The sequence below is a fragment of the Gobio gobio genome, assembly GCF_949357685.1.
Source record: "Gobio gobio genome assembly, chromosome: 4".
In the NCBI taxonomy this organism is placed as follows: domain Eukaryota; kingdom Metazoa; phylum Chordata; class Actinopteri; order Cypriniformes; family Gobionidae; genus Gobio; species Gobio gobio.
In genome coordinates, this window is record NC_137100.1 from 57,281,418 (window position 1) to 57,300,721 (window position 19,304).

At 38.8% G+C, this 19,304-nt stretch overlaps 1 protein-coding gene across 4 annotated transcripts in view; it reads left to right on the forward strand.

Annotated features, from left to right (window-relative positions):
- Positions 1 to 18,673, forward strand: part of ypel1 (yippee-like 1) — a 29,959-nt gene extending 11,286 nt beyond the window's left edge. For 2 of the 4 annotated variants that reach the window (XM_079813922.1, XM_079813921.1), the window contains exons 3-5: positions 7,602 to 7,645; positions 9,772 to 9,880; positions 15,293 to 18,665. In XM_079813922.1, coding sequence (XP_079670048.1) covers positions 7,602 to 7,645; positions 9,772 to 9,880; positions 15,293 to 15,382 — 243 coding nt within the window. In that variant the 3' untranslated portion in view covers positions 15,383 to 18,665. Of the gene's footprint in view, positions 1 to 7,601; positions 7,646 to 9,771; positions 9,881 to 15,292 lie in introns of all 4 variants that reach the window. The other 2 variants (XM_079813920.1, XM_079813919.1) reach the window with 2 other exon arrangements.
- Positions 18,674 to 19,304: the final 631 nt, after the last annotated feature.

A 19,304-nucleotide genomic window follows, 5' to 3' on the forward strand; every position in this document is an offset into this window, starting at 1 on the left:
ATATGCCGATTTTCTGCTCAAGAAACATTTATTATTATTATTATTATTATCAATTTAATGTATCCTTGCTGAATAAATGTATTCGTTTAAGTTCTTTGCCCCCCCCCCCCCCCCAAATAAAACAACAATTCTTACCGACCCAAAACTTTTGAAAGGTAGTACAATTTTACAAAAGCTTTCTTTTTTCAGATAAATACTCTTCTTTTGAACTTTCTATTCATCAAAGAATAACTTTTTTTTTTCAACATTGATAATAATCATAAATGTTTCTTGAGCAGCAAATCAGCATATTAGAATGATTTCTGAAGGATCATGTGACACTGAAGACTGGAGTAATGCTGAAAATTCAGCTTTGCATCACAGGAATATATTACATTCTAAAATATATTCAAATAGAAAACAGTTATTTTACACTTTAATAATATTTCACAATATCACAGCTTTTATTGTATTTTTAATAACATAAATGCAGCCTTGGTGAGCAGAAGAGACTTCTTTCAAAAACAATCAAAATCGTAAAGTTTCCAAACTTTTAACTGGTAGTGTATACACACACACTTATATTTTATATTAATTTATATATCCAAAATTCACTAATATTTGAAAATAGAAAATGTATACCATATTGACATTGATTTTGAAAGATTTTTTGAAAACTGACCAAAAATCATCCAATTAATTGACCTGACCAATACATTGCTCTATCTTTTGTATTAAGTGATAAGATGTAGAAAGCAATGCAGAAATGAACAAATCTAATTACTGCCAAAATATGATCCCACAATGCATTATGCCAAATTTTGTGACAAAGTAAAACCGAAATGATGGATGAAGCGAGAGAAATGTTGATTATAAATATATTTCTTTTAATACTGAAAAGTATTTACTATTTTTAATATCTAATTAAACAATTTCTATTTTATTTAGTTTGGAGACATGCTAATAATACAACTGTCCCATAGAATACTTTTTTTGTGTGGACTTGCTGTCTGTATAGGTTTATGAAGCTCCATCTTGGTTAGGATGCTGCCCATGTGTTCGTTGATGGGTTGCAGGTTCTGATCCCATTTCTGTAAATCTCTCCATTTCTCCTCCTCTGTATTTAAAGTGGATTACCAAACCCCTACGATCAGATGTGCCTCATAACTGCTCCCACAATCAGGTAGTGATTGAAAAGAATTAGAACAAACCCAGCATTGACTGCAGTTTGTCTCTGAGCCAGGTGCCTTTGATGAGAACAGTAAATGACCCACTTGTTCTGTTTTAACAACAGTAATCTCAGGTTACGTTAGCAGAAGAGTTTAAGGCCAGCGAGAGAGGGAGGAAAGTCAGCCAGTCGGTGCTGAGCAGATCTTCAGCCAACAGATAAATGAGGGCAGGAAAGAATGGGTGGTTTTGTTTTCAAGCCAGGTGGAAAGTTTTAGCCTCACAATCAAAATCAGCCTGCGTTGGAAGATTCGCAGACATTTTGCATAAAGACCTGAGAGACGTCTGTTCTTTGATGTTCTATGGTGGTGGACCAAATATCCCGACTTGAAAGTGTGTGGACGATACTGGTAAAAGTTTATGATGTGAGCATGAATCAGTGAATTGATGGCATAAATCTAATGATTGGTATTTGAAGTGATGATACAATGCCACATGCTCCAAATCTCCGTTGATTAGAGTGCAGTGGTTCAGAGATTTTCAAGTATGCGCTGAATGAAGTAAACATTTCTGGGGCTTAATATTGTGTGTCGTTGCAAACTGAAGTATATATTTTAAGTATGCACAAATGGCTTTATTGGCATTTACGCCAGAATGCATTAAAGCTTTTGTTTACATACACTGCCATTCAAAAGTTTGGTATCAGTAAGATGTTTTAAGAGAAGTGTCTCTTGTGCTCACCAAGTCTGCTTTCTTTTCAGTAAAAAATGCTGTAATATTGTGAGGCATTATTACAGTTTAAAATAACTTTTTCTATTTGAATACATTTTAAAATGTATTCCTGTGATGCAAAGCTGAATTTTTAGCATCATTACTCCAGTCTTCAGTGTCACATGATCCTTCAGAAATCATTTTAATCATGCAGATTTGGTTCTCAAGTTTATTAAATGTATTTACTGTCACCTTTGATCAATTTAATGCATCTTTGCAGAGTAAATTAAAATCTTATAAAAAACCCCGAACTTTTAAATGGTAGTGTATAGCCGTGTTTCCACTGAAATTACCCAGAGCAATTTGTCCCAGGAACCCCCCCGCCCCCAGACCTGTTGCTGTCTGTGTTTCCATCGCAGTCTAAAGTACCGTGAAGTTTAGGCAAATTAGTCTGGTGACGTAGGACTGGGTGCGACTTTCCAGCTCCAGTTAAGCCTGAAGCTCGACGTTGGTCCATCAAACTCCAGTGTTGATTCGAATAGCAAACAACTCTTCCTGCACGTGAACTCAACCAATCAGCATGTTTAGCACCTAAGTCCCACCCTCAAAAGTTCTTGAACTTTGAAAAAGTACTACCTCGCACTTTCTGAGGGGGAAATTTGTACCTGGAACTTCATTTAGACCCTGGTCCCTGCGGTAGAAACACAACGAGTACCACCCCAAACCCTAGTTCATGGGGAAAGTTCCTGCGGTGGAAACGTTCCTGGGACAGATTGTTTCGGGTAGTTTGAGTGGAAAAGCAGCTTATGTTTTATGGATTATTCCCTGTCTATATTCTAAATTGGCACACAGCTTTTCTTGCCATTTGATGTCTTAATATAGCTAGTTGGCACAGTTCAGATAATTGCTTGGAGATTGTTTAAAATGTGAATTGTCAATGTGGCTACTAGTTAAAATGTAGTTATCAACTACTTTGGCCAAAGGCAATCACAGTTTGACAGCTGACAGTCGATTTTGCCAAAGATATTTGTAAAATGAACAATGGCTTTAAAATGACTGTTGAATTCAGCTAAAGTTAATTCTTTCTTTTTTTGTGCAGTTTGCTTATTGACCACTGAATTCTAACATGAGAAAACCAGTACAAGTGTACATAGTATTGGTAGAAAGTTTTTTTTTTTTTTTTGTAAATCCTGATGACGGAAAATGTATTAACTCTTGCAAAAGCCCCCTTTTTTTGAATGCAGCTTTTATTCGTTAGGCCCCACGACCCAAACCACCATTTAAAATAATTGATCTACACTTCATTACATCTGCAGGTTAACCTAAATAGCCTTGGCCTTTGTCATGGGGAAAAAGCATTAAAGTGTTCATTAATCACTTTAAAAGAGAAATTTACCACCGGCAAATATGAGCGAGTTGTCGAATCCCAGGGATCCCTTCTGTGTGGCCTGCTGTTATGGTTACAGTAGTTGAAAACCAAGCAACACTTACCAAGATATCCTCAAGGCATGTCAAAAACCTTAAAGGAACAAGTCACTTGGAACACCACATGGTCATTTCTGCTGCGAAAAAGTAACTGTAGTGAATTGGGAAGAGAAACCAAAGTCTTAAACATTTCTTACTCTGAAATGGAAGTGTGTTTAAAACACTTTCTCTTAACGGCTGCTAATGTTTCTCTGCTCTGAATGTTTCCCAGGACTGTAGCATACGTCTTTTTGTAATTATGATTATAATAATGGAGGCAGATCTGTAATTAAATCTCACTGATCTGGCTTGAATGCATTCTCTTCCTCCTAAATGCACAGTTTTTGCCCCTCCTCTCATTCCCCTGTGCATTATGCACATACCGCCATTGTAACCACAGCCAGATTTACTTGTCCCACAATGTTAAACGACACAGTCGGGGGCCTTTCATTGTGTCAACGTCCCTATAAAATTACCCGTTTGCCTTCAGCTCGAGCTGGTTAGACACTCCTCTTAGAAGAGCACAGACAGCCGCTGTGGGCTTTAACGGTCTTTATTAGGCTCGTAGCTATACTCGGGTCACCGGCAGTGGAAAAGTAAAGCCGATTCGCCCATGCCCCGGCTCCTGCGTCCGAGGATGACAGCTGGTTACCAGGAGCACACTGGCCTAAATCCAACCACCTACACCAACAACAAGCATGTCCTGCATTTGTAGAAAAACCCATGGATGTACATACAAACGTGTATAGTTTGAAAAATCATGGACGTGTTGTTTTTTTTGTTGTTGACGAAATGCAATGGTGGTGCATTATTTTAACCTTTTTAAGTTTCCCCAGAAAGCTTTCCTGATCTGAAAAGCACTGCACATGTTCTTGGTAATCCATATTTTTAGCTGGTTTGTCAGAGCACTCAGTGCTCCATCCATGAATATGTCTGCGTAACCTTTGCACACGACTTTCTACTGCACTGTAATATACAGACTGACTACCATCACTAAGTGCCATTATTAGTGGTGTTTACAAAGGAAAGAGTCACTTTAACTGTTGCTCATTCTGAATGTGAACATGCTAAAGAAGTGTTTTGAAGTGTCTTGTAAAGTTTGTCTCAAAACGTTTCTAGTCTATTGCATTTTAACATAAGTAATATCTAAAACACAATACCGGTCAAAAGTTTGGAAACATGAAGGCTTTTTAATGTTTCTTAATCTCACCAAGGCTGCACTCTGCACTCAAAAATGTTTTTTGTAAAAATGTTATCTTTGGGGGTACAACAGCTTGCCACTGGGGCAGTACCCTTAAAGGGGCTATATGCAACTTTTTCCCCAAAATAAACGTAACAATAGCCTTTTTATTTTACCGTTTATGACTCAAACATCTCCTGATGAGCATACTGACACCTTGTCCGCTCACAGTGGGTGCACCTATAAGCCTGTATCCTATTTTTCCTATTTTCTGGCGGGTCGTCTTTTCCCGCGCTGTCTGCGGACGTGACGTCACCACCGCTGCGAGAGCGAGCAGAAAATGAGAGCAGTTCTGTTTTTTGGCCACAGGTGTCAGTCGCGAGTTTAAATTTCAGAAAAACGCATATAGCCCCTTTAAAAGGACATCTTTGTACCTTTGTTACACCTAAAAGGTTCAAAATAGTACCTTAAGGTGCATATTATTGCTACTCTAAGGTACTAATATGCACTTTAAGGGTGAAAATATTAAATGTTGAAAAAAGCTAAAACTGTTTTCAACATTTATAATAATAAGAAATGATCTTCAAATGATTTCTGAAAGATCATGTGACACTGAAGACAGAAGTAATTTCAGTCTACAAGTAATTTTGACCGGTACTGTATGTTTGTATTATTATACATATATAATTTATCATTTATATATATGTATCATTTCACTTAGCATTTTTTAAATTAAAATCAATGTTATTTGTCAATGCCATCAAATCCATACCAGTCGACCACTACTAATAATAAACAAAATAATATTCAAAGAAAGTTGTGTTGTTCCAAACTTTATAGTGTATAAAAAACATTTTATTTCTATGCTGTTCATTGATGCTTTTGCAGTGCTGTGTGGGTACGTGGCTGAAGTATGTTTGCCCTCATAATACTTGCTAGTCCAGGTTGTTTGAACTCTGTTATCTGTGTTAATAGGGTGTGGTAGATGCTAAACAGGTTAATGCTTTTAAAACCATCAGTAGAGAGAAGAAAGTGGCCAGAGGAGAGATTAAGGAGCCAAAGATACTGACAGAGAAGAAAAGAAGGACACAGACAGCTTTAAAAACTTGTGACACTTATGATTAGAAAGACACGTAGGGGATTAGCTAAACCAAAAATGAAAGTTCTGTCATTTATTTACAATCATGTTTCCTTTTTTCTGTGGAGCACAAAAGAAGCTTCAAGTCATAAAGTAGTCCCTATGACAAGTGCGCTATTTAATTTTTTTGTATCATAGTTTTGATTTCCGAGGTGTAATATACCTATTCAAACTGAGGCACGTGCCACCTTTTATAATATGTAATATTATATGTAATATTTTTACATTTGATAGTTAACCATTTGAAACGTACGATCACACCGGTGTGATTAGAACAGACAGTGCGTCACGTGATCAACTGCTAAATTCAAATCTGCATTCGAGTTTGACTGCTGAACCAGGGACAGACGTGCTCAGAGCTAGTCATATAAACCAACTCTTCAGTGTTTTCAACCCCATAATATTTGTTTTATATTTCTGGCATTTAAATACAGATAAGTACTAGCTAAAATCCTTTATAGTTTGTAAAATATTACTGATGTCTATGGAAGTGGCATTAATCCTTTCAAATATAATTCAATGGTGTGTTTTATCCGATATTCTACACATTGGGTAGGTAACTATAACGTTTACTCTAATCTTACTGTAGGTACAAAATGAGTAGTGTCCCAAAGTCGGCGTCTTTTGGTGAATTACTTAGTTTTGAAGTTAAAATATGTCACACAGCCTTAATGATTGTTTTTTTCACGTTATATTTGACTAAATATACATTTCTGGCCCTCTGTTAAAATGACTTTTAAATGCATCATTATGCAAATTGCAAACACATGCGGAGAGTTCACGGCATGAAAGACCAATGACTGGCAGATCAAACAGTAAGAAATGAAATGAAGTAGAATGTGGAGGATTTTAACTGTGACAAGATGATTGACAGGGCAGTTTAAACGGGGACAGGATGCACGTAACTAAGCGACAGAGCTGTCCGTTAAAGAAGCAATTATGATAAAGTAGCATGTCCCAAAGCTTGCCTACTTTTCTGCTAAAAAGGATATACTTTTTCTTACAAAAACAGTACGTTCTTTTAGGGCATAGTATAAGTAGGCGAATTGGGACAGAGCATTAGTAATCCTGAAGATATTGATTAGCTTGTTCAGGTGTGTTGATGGGTTGGAGCTTAACTCTGCAGGACAGGGGCACTCCAGGACCAAAGTTGCCTATCTCTGAACTAGATGAACTGATTAATTTAAAAGATCTGACTTAAAGAGATTTGTGTTCACAAAGTGCACATGACTACTCTTATAAACTGTTATGAACATGCTAAGGAGAAGTACAGCAGATTTCAAGGTTTTTGAAATGTTGCTTTGTTCTGAAATTTAGGAATTTGAGTCTTGTGGATCACATATGGTACTTTTAGGATGATTTTGTATTCATTTGTTTGTATTGATTATCTATTTATTTATTTGCCATTTTGGGACAGAAAAAAGAAAGCCATACAGGTTTGGACCAACATGAGTAAATGATGACAGACTTTTCATTTTTGGGTGAACTATCTCATTAAACACTGAATAGAAACCCAACACATTACTCCATTCAGTGTTCAGCTTTATCTCCCATTTTTATGATGATGAATAAAAGCACCTATGTTCCTTCACTCTCTGCTAGTCAGCTCAATGTGTGGAGCTTATTATGTACTGTGTCATAAACCCACATACACGCACATTTTCTAAAGAGAAACACTGTTTCATACTTGCACACACATATGCTAAAACCCATTTATGAAATACACATGTTGGCCTGTGACCAGAGCTTGGCTGTCAGAACACAGTTTTTTTTTCCAGACAGACTTTCCATGAACGCACATAAACAAACATAGAGAGAGCACCATAACGCCCACACGCACTCTTTTACTGCCTTTTAGTGAGTCTTTCATGGAAAACCATGTGCGAGTCCAATGCATCTGTGAGTGTGCGAGAACTCTGATCGTACACACATAACATTATATTTCTCTTTTTGTCTCTCTAGTCATTCCAAGGCAGCCAGGGACGAGCCTACCTCTTTAATTCAGTGTAAGTAATTATCTCATTCACATCAACAATTTATAGCATTTTCTTGTTGTGAATTAAGACGATACACTAATGTTTAAAAGCTTGGGGTCAGTCATTGTAAAAATTACTACTATTATTCAGCAAGGATGCATCAAAAATGATTTAAAAAAGTGACAGTAACGACATTTATAATGGCACAAAGGATTTGTATTGTAAATAATAGCTGTTTTTTTAATAAAAAAAAAAATATATATATATATCAACAAAAATATATTCATCATTGATAATTCTGAAGGATCATGTGACACTGAAGACTGGAGTAATAATGCTGAAAATTCAGCTTTGCATCACATAAATAAATTACAATTTGAAATGTATTAAAGTAGAAAACAGTTATTTTAAACTGTAATAATATTACAGAATATTTCCAATCACATAGATGCATCCTTGGTGAACATAAGAGACTTCTTTCAAAAACATAACAACAATCACACTGATCCCAAACTTTTGAACAGTAGTGTATATAAGGGATAATGTTTCTGGATGTTATTGCAAAATAAACCCAGACAGAGGGCAAAGCAGAGGGGTCTTGTATCACCCCGAAGGGGTTTATTTTGCGATAGTGACCTGTTGACTGCACATTATCCCTTATATCTCTGTCTGAGACTCATAGAGGAATGGCTATAGCTGTTTTGCATATTACAAGAGCTGTAGGCCTAAACATAGCACTGCTATCTAATGATGCGAGTTGATGATTCATCATATTTAAGCATTGTGCTACCAGTGTGTTTAAGCAAGCGCTCTGGTGTGTGTGAGATATTACGATGATAAAGGCGAGGTTGAATGTCTGTGTTAGTGAACTGTGACATTCCTCAGGCAATTCACAGACTGCACAGCCGTGCACGAATGTTAAGCACAAAATATAGAGACGGCTGTCATCAGATGTGGAAGTTTTGGCTTCAAATTGTAAACGCAAGAAAGATTCTTTTGCTAAGAGAGTTTTGGTGTCCCTTGAAATATTCTGAATACTGAAAGGAACTGAATAATACAATATTTACCAGTACAGATTTTATGAAAGTGTATGTGAGAATTGCATTGCAACAAAATTTGATCATTCGTGTTATAAATGCACTGGAAAAGCCTGTTTATGCATGCAACATTATTTACAGATTTATCATACACTACTGTTCAAAAGTTTGGGGTCGGTAAGATTTTTTTTCTTTCAAGAAATTAATACTTTTATTCAGCAAAGATGGATTAAATTGATCAGAAGTGACAGCAAAGACAAGACATTTCATAATGTAAAAAAATTATTCTACTTTAAATAAATGCTGTTCTTTGGACTTTCTATTCATTAATGGGGTTTTTTTTCAGGGGAAAAAAATGCATCACGGTCTCCACAAAAATATGACTGTTTTCAAAATTGATAATAATAAGAAATGTTTAATGAGCATCAAATCAGCATCACAGGAATAAATTACATTAAATATATAAAAAATATCAATGTTATTTTAAATTGTAATATTATTACACAATATTACAGTTTTTTTGATCAAATAAATGCAACCTTGGTGAACATATAAAAACATAAAAAAATCTTACCAACCCTAAACGTTTGAATGGTAGTAAGATGAGATTCATTCCTAAAATTTTGATTCATTATGTATTTAAATAAGTTTTGACTATTATATCAAAGCCAGCTCGTTATGCGTCTGATCTCCGCCCACTAATTTAAATAATCTTTTGCTTCTAATTTCATGTATACTCGCTGGTCGCATTACTAACATTGTCATTGAGTCCCATTAAAGACAAGCAGAAATAAATCACTTCTAAATCTATTATGTCAATTACATTTAATTGAATGCTGCAGTTTGTGTATGTATGGTTTTGCAAACTACTTGTTCTAAAATCATGCATAGTTTATTTTTATGCCAGTGGATTTATGTTATGTGGCAAAGTTATCCTATAGCTGTATCCAAGTCTGCATGGCCATTGGTCGCTTCCAGTGTTAGCAATCACATCTGCTGTAGTACTGCTTCTGACCTACTTAGTGGTCATCCAGTAAAGGTTACCCACAATGACTTTCAGAAAACAGGTCAGTCACATGAATCATAATTTTGACCACTGATTAACCTCTTTTCCCTCAGTGTGAATGTCGGTTGTGGTCCAGCAGAGGAGAGGGTTCTCCTAACAGGTTTACATGCTGTGGCAGACATCTACTGTGAAAATTGTAAAACCACTCTGGGCTGGAAATACGTAAGTTAACTCTCCTTCCGTTACACTCAAATTATAGACTATCATTTTAAACTCTGGCATGTCTTCTCCTTGCATCACAATACAAGCTGCTTTCTGTTTCGAGGTGTTGCACTTTGCTGATATGTGCTTGTCAGAGTGCATGTTCGGCAATTGCAGTGACAGCAGTTGGCTAATCTGAGCTGTGTGGGTTTCTTTATTTTTGTCTACTGATATCCTGTTACTTTGCCTTGCTGGGCTCCAGTGACCAGAATTAACATCCCCTTGCATTGACTTCCCACTGCAGTCCAGCACAGATATAGCTCTATACTGTATATGTCTTTAATCACAGCTCAATTACAGCCCACTTTGATGCTGTAAGTGTTCATGCTGTTGTGTTTTCTTATGCAATCCTAACAGCAGACACTTAGAAGATCAGTACCAGTAATACTTCATAATAACGTTCACAAACGCATCCTTAAAACAAACACCATCTCATTTTATAATGCTTAAAGGGGTGATGAACTGAGAAATCAACTTTCCCTTGAGCTTTTGATATGTAAAAGGTCATGGTAATATAAGAATATCCTGTGAGTTTCAGAGCTGAAAACTTCCTTGTTAGTCAAAGAAAAGCTTTTATTGACACCAGGCCTAGAAAACGAGAGCTCTCAGAATAAGCGGATCTCATGCGTAATAGGACCTAGACGCCGCCTCTACAGATAAATATGCTTCTGTAGCCCCGCCCACCGACTCGTGAGCTAAGGATTGTCCCTGCATAAGCTTCCTTCTGAACACACACTTGTGTGAGTAGGCTAAAACATGTTTTTTTATATGTGTTAGTTTTGCGTAACATTACAGTTTGAAATCTATTGATTACATACCTTAGCACACTGTCACAGGGGGGAGAAGGTGTTATTGAATTGGTTCACTCGTGATCGGACTTGTAACGTTATGGGCCAGGTGCGAGTGAGTGAGTGAGTGAGTGAGTGAGTGAGTGTGTGTGTGTCCGCATGCCCGTGTAAGTGAGTCCGCCCGTGCAAGTGAGTGAGTGAGTGAGTGAGTGTGTGTGTGTCTGCGCGAGTGAGTGAGTGAGTGAGTGTGTGTCCACCCGTGCAAGTGAGTGTGTGTCCGCGCGAGTGAGTGAGTGAGTGAGTGTGTGTCCGCCCGTGCAAGTGAGTGTGTGTCCGCGCAAGTGAGTGAGTGAGTGTGTGTACGCCCTCGCTCGCGCGTGTGTGTGTCCGTGTGAGTGTGTGTGTGTCCGCGTGAGTGTGTGTGTGTCCGCGTGAGTGTGTGTGTGTCCGTGCGAGTGAGTGAGTGTGTGTGTCTGTGCGAGTGAGTGAGCGAGTGAGTGAGTGAGCGAGTGTGTGTGTGTCCGCGAGAGTGTGTGTGTCCGCGTGTGTGCGTGTGTCTGTGCGAGTGAGTGAGCGAGCGAGTGAGTGTGTGTGTGTCCGCGAGAGTGTGTGTGTCCGCGTGTGTGCCCGTGTGTGTGTGTCTGCATGAGTGAGTGAGTGAGTGTGTGTGTGTGTGTGTGTGTGTCCGTGTGAGTGTGTGTGTGTGTCTGTGCGAGTGAGTGTGTGTGTGTGTGTGTCCGTGCGAGTGAGTGTGTGTGTGTCTGTGTGAGTGAGCGAGTGTGTGTGTGTGTGTTTGTGTCCGCGAGAGTGTGTGTGTGTCCGCGTGAGTGAGTAAGTGTGTGTGTGTGTGTGTGTGTGTGTGTGTGTGTGTGTGTCCGCCCGCCCGCCCGCTTGAGTGTGTGAGTGTCCGTGCGAGTGAGTGTGTGTGTTTGGGTGTGTGATTGAATCATTGTGTTTGTTTGATATTTTGCGAGTCCTCTGAGCATTTCCCCCAGATTCCTGGGACTGACGGTAGCTGAAGCTCATTAAATATGCAAATCTTATCCAATCCTAGCCGTGGGCGTTTACTTCCAAGTGTTCAGTGTGGCACTCCCATCAAATCCGAGAGTTTTTCAGAGAGCCTCAAAACCAAGGCAGAAAATAGCCTATTACTTATTCATTATGATGTTTTTGAATGTAAAACCACACAAACGTCATAAGTTGACCTCAGACCTCAGACCTAACAGTATAAAAAAATAAAAAAAGCCAGTTCATGACACCTTTAACAGATCTGTTATGTGCATTTAAAATAGTTTGAAATATCATGAAAATAATACTTTTATTCAGCAAGTTTTTGTAGATGGCAGTTATTGAGGTCATTTCTCCTCTTGATTAAACAGGAGCTCTAATCGTGTCTCAGGATTGGTTAAGAGGGATTTTACATCATGACTCAATCTTGTTAGTCTTCAGGTGTCCACGTTTGATTACAGAGCTTTCAGATTGAAGTCACTCTGGAACACTGATCACAGACCAGTTTTCCGGAGCTCTTTTCAGCAGCATCATCATCATCTGATGTGATGAGAAACTCTCTGAAACAGCTCCTATTTCAGGCCGACTGAGTTGAAGCTGGAAGTGTAGCTTAACATCCTGAGGCCCGATGACACACCACTGCTCTAGTGGGCCGATTTAAGGATGAGTAATGGACAGGTGTGAGAGGAGGTTCAGACAGCCTAAAGGGGTTAAAAAGACATCATTTCAGCAAGCTATGTTTTGTAATAGGGGAGTCCAGAAAGCATTAAAACGCTCATATTCTACAAGTTTAAAACAATTTATTTCCCCCCCTATTTATTATTATATTATAGTCATATCGATATATATTTAGAAAATATTTGGCCAAATTGTGTAGGTGTACAAACAAGCACATCTTAAAAATGGCGGTTTCTAATGGTCTATTTTTGTAGCTTAACTTAAGTACATGGTCTGAGTGGATTAATGAAGGAGCTTGTTGTCTTGATTATAACCTTTCAACTCTTTCCCCAGCATTATCAAATGTTGCCAGCCAGCGCCAGCATTTTTCATAATTTTCTCGACATGTCAATAGAAAGAAAAAAGCTTCATGCATTTTTTTTAATCAACACTTGAATGTGGGTTAGTTTCATTAAAAAGCAACATTTTGAACAAAAACCTGAGAAAATCAAGTTTTTTGTCAAAGACTATGACCGAATCGGATTCAGAACGATAATCAAAACATGGATCACTTCCATCAACACAACCAAAGCTTGCACCTCTTCGTGGGTTCAACATTTCATTAAAGCTACACTGTGTGATATTTTCCCCCATCTAGTGGTGAACTTGTATATGACCATCCAGTGAATTTTAGTTTCTGTTCTGTTCAATTCCGATTTCGTTTTAACTCCTACGGTGGCCGATTTAGTCCAAGATTAATATGGCTTCCAGTTCGACCTCGTCCACATTCGACACGGTGCCTGTGGGATATTCTGTGCGCAGTGGGATGGTTGGAACTCAACTGGCCTAATTATTCGGCTAGAAAGAACTGCAGCTAATCCAGAGTGAACTTTGATGATAGTAATGTTTATTCAGTCATCCAATTGCAAGGCATAAACAGGTTTGCGTGGATATGTACATAAATGTGGTTTCTGTGAGATAACAAATAAGGATGGTAAATATACATACACAGTTAAGAACTGTATAACTACTTATAAGTTACATTTGTATAATGTAACCGTAAACCAGAGCTTATTGTACCATATATAGGCGCTAAATGCAGCTGCATTAAAAGGAGCGGAGCTGCCGCTGCTGCTGCTAACTGTGCGTTCACACCGCCGCCGGCGAGAGCGTCAAAGTGGCCGGAAGTCATTCATTCTCAATGGGAGCCCGGCGGCGAGCTCCGGCGAGAGCGGCGTGGCGCGTCTTGGACGATTTGGGCGTCAAGGAGAGTTGAAGTCAGGTCAACTTTATGGTAATGAGCTATGACGCGGTTCGGCGGCAGCCGGCGGCAACCAATGGGAATGTAGAAGTGCTCCGCTTGAGATGATTCTAGAGAACGCAGCGCTGTAAACTTCGGTTCCGACCACATTAGTTCCCAAGCAAAATAGAGGAGGTTGATCACTGCTGGTGCGGCGGGTTTGATAAGAAGACGTGCAATATTATTTATCCACCACACAAATGGCTTTTAATTGGTTTATTTCGTTAGCAAACATGTAACTATAATTGTTAAGTTCTTTCCATCGATCTGCTTTTTTTAAACTTTCACATTTAAATGATTTCATGAGGTTATATTATACGGTTATACCCTACTTGTGGTCAGTCATCACAAACGCCGGTCAGCATGAATGTTTGCTTTGCAGCCCCTTTAAATGCTGTTTCAAAAAAGACCAAGCATTCGATCTACGTCAGAGCGGCAGCGCGTCCACAAATCTTTCTACAGCGTCGATGGCAGGGCGGCCAGAGCAAAGTTTGACGCTCTCGCCGGCGGCGGTGTGAACGCACAGTAACAAGCGGTGTCGGATTACAAAAGTGTGTGCGCCACTTTAACGTTAGCACTGCAGTGCGCTCTGTATAACAATTGTTACTATGCCGATCAGACCTGATACATATTTCCATCAACATACATTACAAGCAAATATTTTCTATAAACGAATAAACATTGTTGATAACAAAATAACTGAATGATTATTCAAATAGGTGAGCATTATGCTATTGTATGTTGACACAAAAATACTTCTGAGGTGACATCAACTGAATTACGCGATGACACACTCTGAAACACATCTACAATGACAATAACTATTATTACTTACGGAGTTATTAACGCACAGAAATACCACACAAGGAAAAACAGACTTTTGAGGAATAAACAAGCCAGGAAAACGCCGTATAACTCTGTTACTGGACGCTGCTGAGATGAAAACTATCTGCACATGCACCAGACAAGTCTGAACAAGTTGACGCGCACATGCGGCAGAGAATTTTGTACAGTGCCATCAGTATTAAAACAACGCGAAAGGCGAAGCTTGAATTTACGGGTATGTCCCTCTTTGGCTAATGTACTTTCAAGATGGAGGGGCAACATGGCGACCACCGTTAGATCCCATTACCTTATGTATTTTCAATGGCATATTATAAACTTACGAGAATACTTTATTACTTGAAAGAAGTAAATATACATTAATGAGCACATATATTTTTGAAAGAACTAAGTGTTTTTAGCTAAGAACAGACAAAAAAAGTTACACAGTGTAGCTTTAAGAAATGTTTGGCAGTTTTAATATATGCTGTTTAATGTTTGATGATCGAATTAGCTTACATATGCGTAAGCAATGCTTCTACCGCTTGTTTCTGCTTCTTCCTTTGCTTGTTTTTGTATCCCGAGATTCTCAACGCTTTCAGAAGATGCGTAATAGCGCCCCCTACTGTATAAAAGTGAAAACATGGATTGCCGGAAAATTCCGTCAATGGTGGGGAAAGAGTTGAGCATGAAAAATAGACCCCAAAAAATATTTTCTGATTTCAGTAGTCAACACTGCTTTGTGTGTTTGTTTGTTTATTTGGTTGTAACATTTGTCTGTTTTTGTCTCTGTTACAGGAGCATGCATTTGAGAGCAGTCAGAAATACAAAGAAGGAAAGTTCATCATCGAGCTGGCTCATATGATCAAAGATAATGGCTGGGAGTGACCTTGGCCTACATCCTCTCTGCTCAGTGACCTTTGGGCTGCTCTGTTGTGGACTTTGCCGAGTGACACCACCACACGCACACGTACACAAACAAAAATAAAACGCGCGCACACACACGCCAACGTCAACCATGACACATCCAGACATGTCTACTGGGTCATCACAAAACTCAAAGGCAGAGTGGCGGGAAGCGTATCAAAGACATCTACGGTCACTGAAAGACTCTCGAGGACCTTTTCAGAGATGGACATGTCAACACTTTGGGATCCGAACCTTCTCCCTTCCTGTTCGACTCAGTTTCCGCCCCATTTACTGGTTTCGGTGTGCTCGGCCCTCCTCATGTGTAACCGCTCCTCGTAAGCTGTTGTTAACAGTATCAAGAAGACAGTCTCACTTTTTTCCGTTTGACATCCTCCGCTCTTTTTGTGAATAAGCGGGAGGCGTGCGTTTTTAGCGTGTGTACTTTCTTCTTTTTCGACGGGAGTCCTTCCTGGTGGACTGATGTTACTGGTTAGCATTTTTCTCCTTCTCTGAGTCCGGCCAGTTCTGATTGTCTTTCCGTTCACGTTGGGGTAGCGACCAACATGATTGACATATACGTTAGAGGCTATGTAGCAGTATATTTTGGATGGGGTGGGCGTTCAGCATTGCAGTGGCATAGCATTATTTTGTATTTATGGTCTCCCTTGCGTTTTAACCATTTTATTTCCGAATCGAAATGTTTTTTTCTTCCTCGGATGACTTCACTGTGCAATTCGTGGGACACTCTGGTACAGCAGTAGCGTCTGACCCCTACAGGAGCTTTAGTTGCCTCTGGTGCTTTTGGTGAGATTACACAAACACGCGTCTTTGAGTTGGCATTTGTGGCAGGCTCCATTTTTGCAACCGTACTATAGGCGAGAGAAAAACACAGGACAAGCGACAGCCGGTTGGATGCACTGGACATTAAGGGAAAACTGAAGCTAGTGTCCTCCTCGGAACAATGTTTGCATTGCGTTTTCATCCCCCTTCACGCCAAATGATTTTACAAAACTATTGTTGTTGATATTACAATCATGTGTATGTTCATTGCTATGTGTAATTTATGTGTTAAACCACACGTTAGGACATGCACACGCATGTTAGCTCTGTGTGTTTTAACGCATCGTGTTTATGGCATACTTGAATGCAGTTACTTTGTTTGCACTTTGCAGAGGCCTTGTTCATGGGTTTAGAGGCAAAAGTCTGTCCATTGTATGGCCTTTTTTCATTGCGAATAATCGAATGATTGTATTAGATGCTTTGAATGATTGCAGGGTTGGGTGGTTGCTGGCTTGATCATCTCCCTCTAGTTTCGAAACACACAAAATCTGCTGCTTTGCTTTCTTCCGCAGGCTGGCAGACCTGTTCGCTACGCTCGTAATTCGCTCAATTGGATGCGCGCATCAGAAACAGGTCTCAAATTTTACAATCAGACACCATTCAAAGTGGCGTTATGTGATTCTTTTGCTGCTAATAGAGATAAATGCAATCCAGAGCTTTCACTTTTAAACCTTCTGCACTTTACCCCGGACTGTCTGAGAGCATGCGAGCCCATGCGTTCCTTTCGTAGCTTTTCTCCACATCTTTGCCTCTAAGCAGCATGAATCTTGTGCCTCTTCAAAAGATTAAAAAAAGAAATCTCCCTCTCCTTTGTTGTGCGGCGCATGACTCCGAGAACCCAGCACATCTACAAGAAGCTCTGCGAGAGCGCAAACTCGAAAACGACACGAACCTCACAGAACCTCTATCCACTCGAAAGTCTATACCGAAGCATAATATAATCCAGTATTTTTTCATAGTTCTATGTCAAAGCTAGAGATGTTATGAAAACAGTGGTTGTATTCTGCAAAGTATATAAAAGGGGGCGGGGTGGTTGGAGCCGAGCTTGCTTCCTGTAGAGGGGCATTTAATATAGATTTCAAGTATAAATATATATAATTAATGATACGAATAAATATCGAGGTTTTGTCGTGCTTAAGGGCGGGTGGGACGGCGGGCAATAGTAGAACGAGTGGTGAACCCTCAGTCAGAGTTCGTCACCGAAAAGGTCAGTCAGGTCACTTGACCTTTGAATCAGTCAAAGACAATGCAAACAAAATAGTTGTAGATATATCTTACTTGAAAGATGATACAGAGTTACAGACAATACATTGTCCCTCTCACACAGTTTTGTACATAAAGTAACATATTTAAGGTTTTATACATATTTCTACTGGGTTAGTTTCTCTACTTCCCCGACTTGAAGCACTTTTGTTCACTGTACATCTGGCTTTATATGTGTGTGTGAATGACGACGGAGAGACTGAGCGAGTGTGTGTGGATGCATGTATGCGTGTTCCCTTACTTTCTTCACTTTATTTGTAGCCGTTTTTGCTGTTGTTCACTAGTTCCTCTGTGTTGTTTCCTTTACGACACTTCTTTTGCTGTCTCACAGCGTGTTTTGATGTGTGCTCTCTTAGCTTGATGATAATGAGCTTTGTTTTTTGTTTTTTAATATTAAAGTTGATTTTCACTCTTCAATTGTTTCCTGTTGAGAGCCTAATAGCAGAATGTCTGCTGGTCGTGTTTTAGCATCATGGTCAGCGGTGAGCTGGATTCACCTGCCGAAATTTCACAATAGAAACACAGACCCAGACCGTTTAACAAAAAAGCAGCTTTCCCTAGGAAGCAGAACTAGATTGAAGCCAGTGTCGCTGAAAAATATGACATCGCTCAAACGAAACCTTTCAGCCGAGAGCTTTGTTTTTAACTTGTAGTACCAATCTGGAAACTGAATTGCTTGGTCAAACCAAAAAGGGAGTTTGTGGCCTCTCTTAATACCAAGTGGGAAATTGATATTTGTTATTTTAATTGTTATTTGTTGGTTGTTTGGCGGTATAAAAGATTGTTTACTTCCCTTTTTTCCTTTTGGTGACACTGGTTTCAAACATTTCTAGAGCTGTTAATCTGATATTTGACATTCAGACGACATCTAGTTTAGGCGACGGAGGTTTGCAAAGGAAACGATTGTGTAAGTTTGCAGAGTTCTTTTCTTAGGACTGTTAAAATATAAGGTCTAAAGCATGTTGTGTTTATAATGGCTATATTAAGTCGTGCCTGGTTTTCTTTCTTTTCTTTTTTTTCTTCTTCAATGCAAAAAAAGCTTTTTTCTTCTTTTTACTTGATTACATTGCTTTGCATTCTGTCCTAGTAAAGAAAAGTCACATTTGTCTGTTTTCACTGTATTGTAAACTATCAGATATCACAATAAAGCTTAAATGGTATTGTGGCTTTGTTGGAATAGTTTTTTTTTAAATAGTATCCTTCAGCTGTCCTTTGAAAAACTGATCAAAAAGCAGTTTTTCATTACATGTTCTAGTCTAATACTACTTGTCTGTATTCATTTCTGTTGTAGGGCTTTATTCTTCTGTTGATCAAACATCTTTTTGGTCTTTTGACACTCACCCACTGTGCACGCTGGCTTAAAATTCAAAAGTCGTGACATCATTAAAGCCATGAGTTGTCAGAAACGTTAGCAAATGCTTTTATCACTTCTCAATCTCGTTGCCAATTGGCATTTGACTATTGCTGACATGGTAATATCTGATATCACAAAGTTCTAGATTTATATCATAAACTTGCAGGCTATTAGAAAATTGTTTAATTTAACTTGGAATATTCCATCAATAGCATAAATTCAGTTTGTAAGTGCATTTAAAAGGTCTAAACCTTTTAAACCTAGTGAACAGATTGAATTTTTAATTTATTATTATTTAAAAAAATGAGTGCTTTATATGCAATTCACACAATTCTCACACTAACAAATGTTTTATTGCTGCACTCTTAGAAAACAATGGTTGAATGTGGTTCTATATAGAACCCTAGGCTTCTTGACCCTTTGTAGTAAACCAAAAGGTTCTAT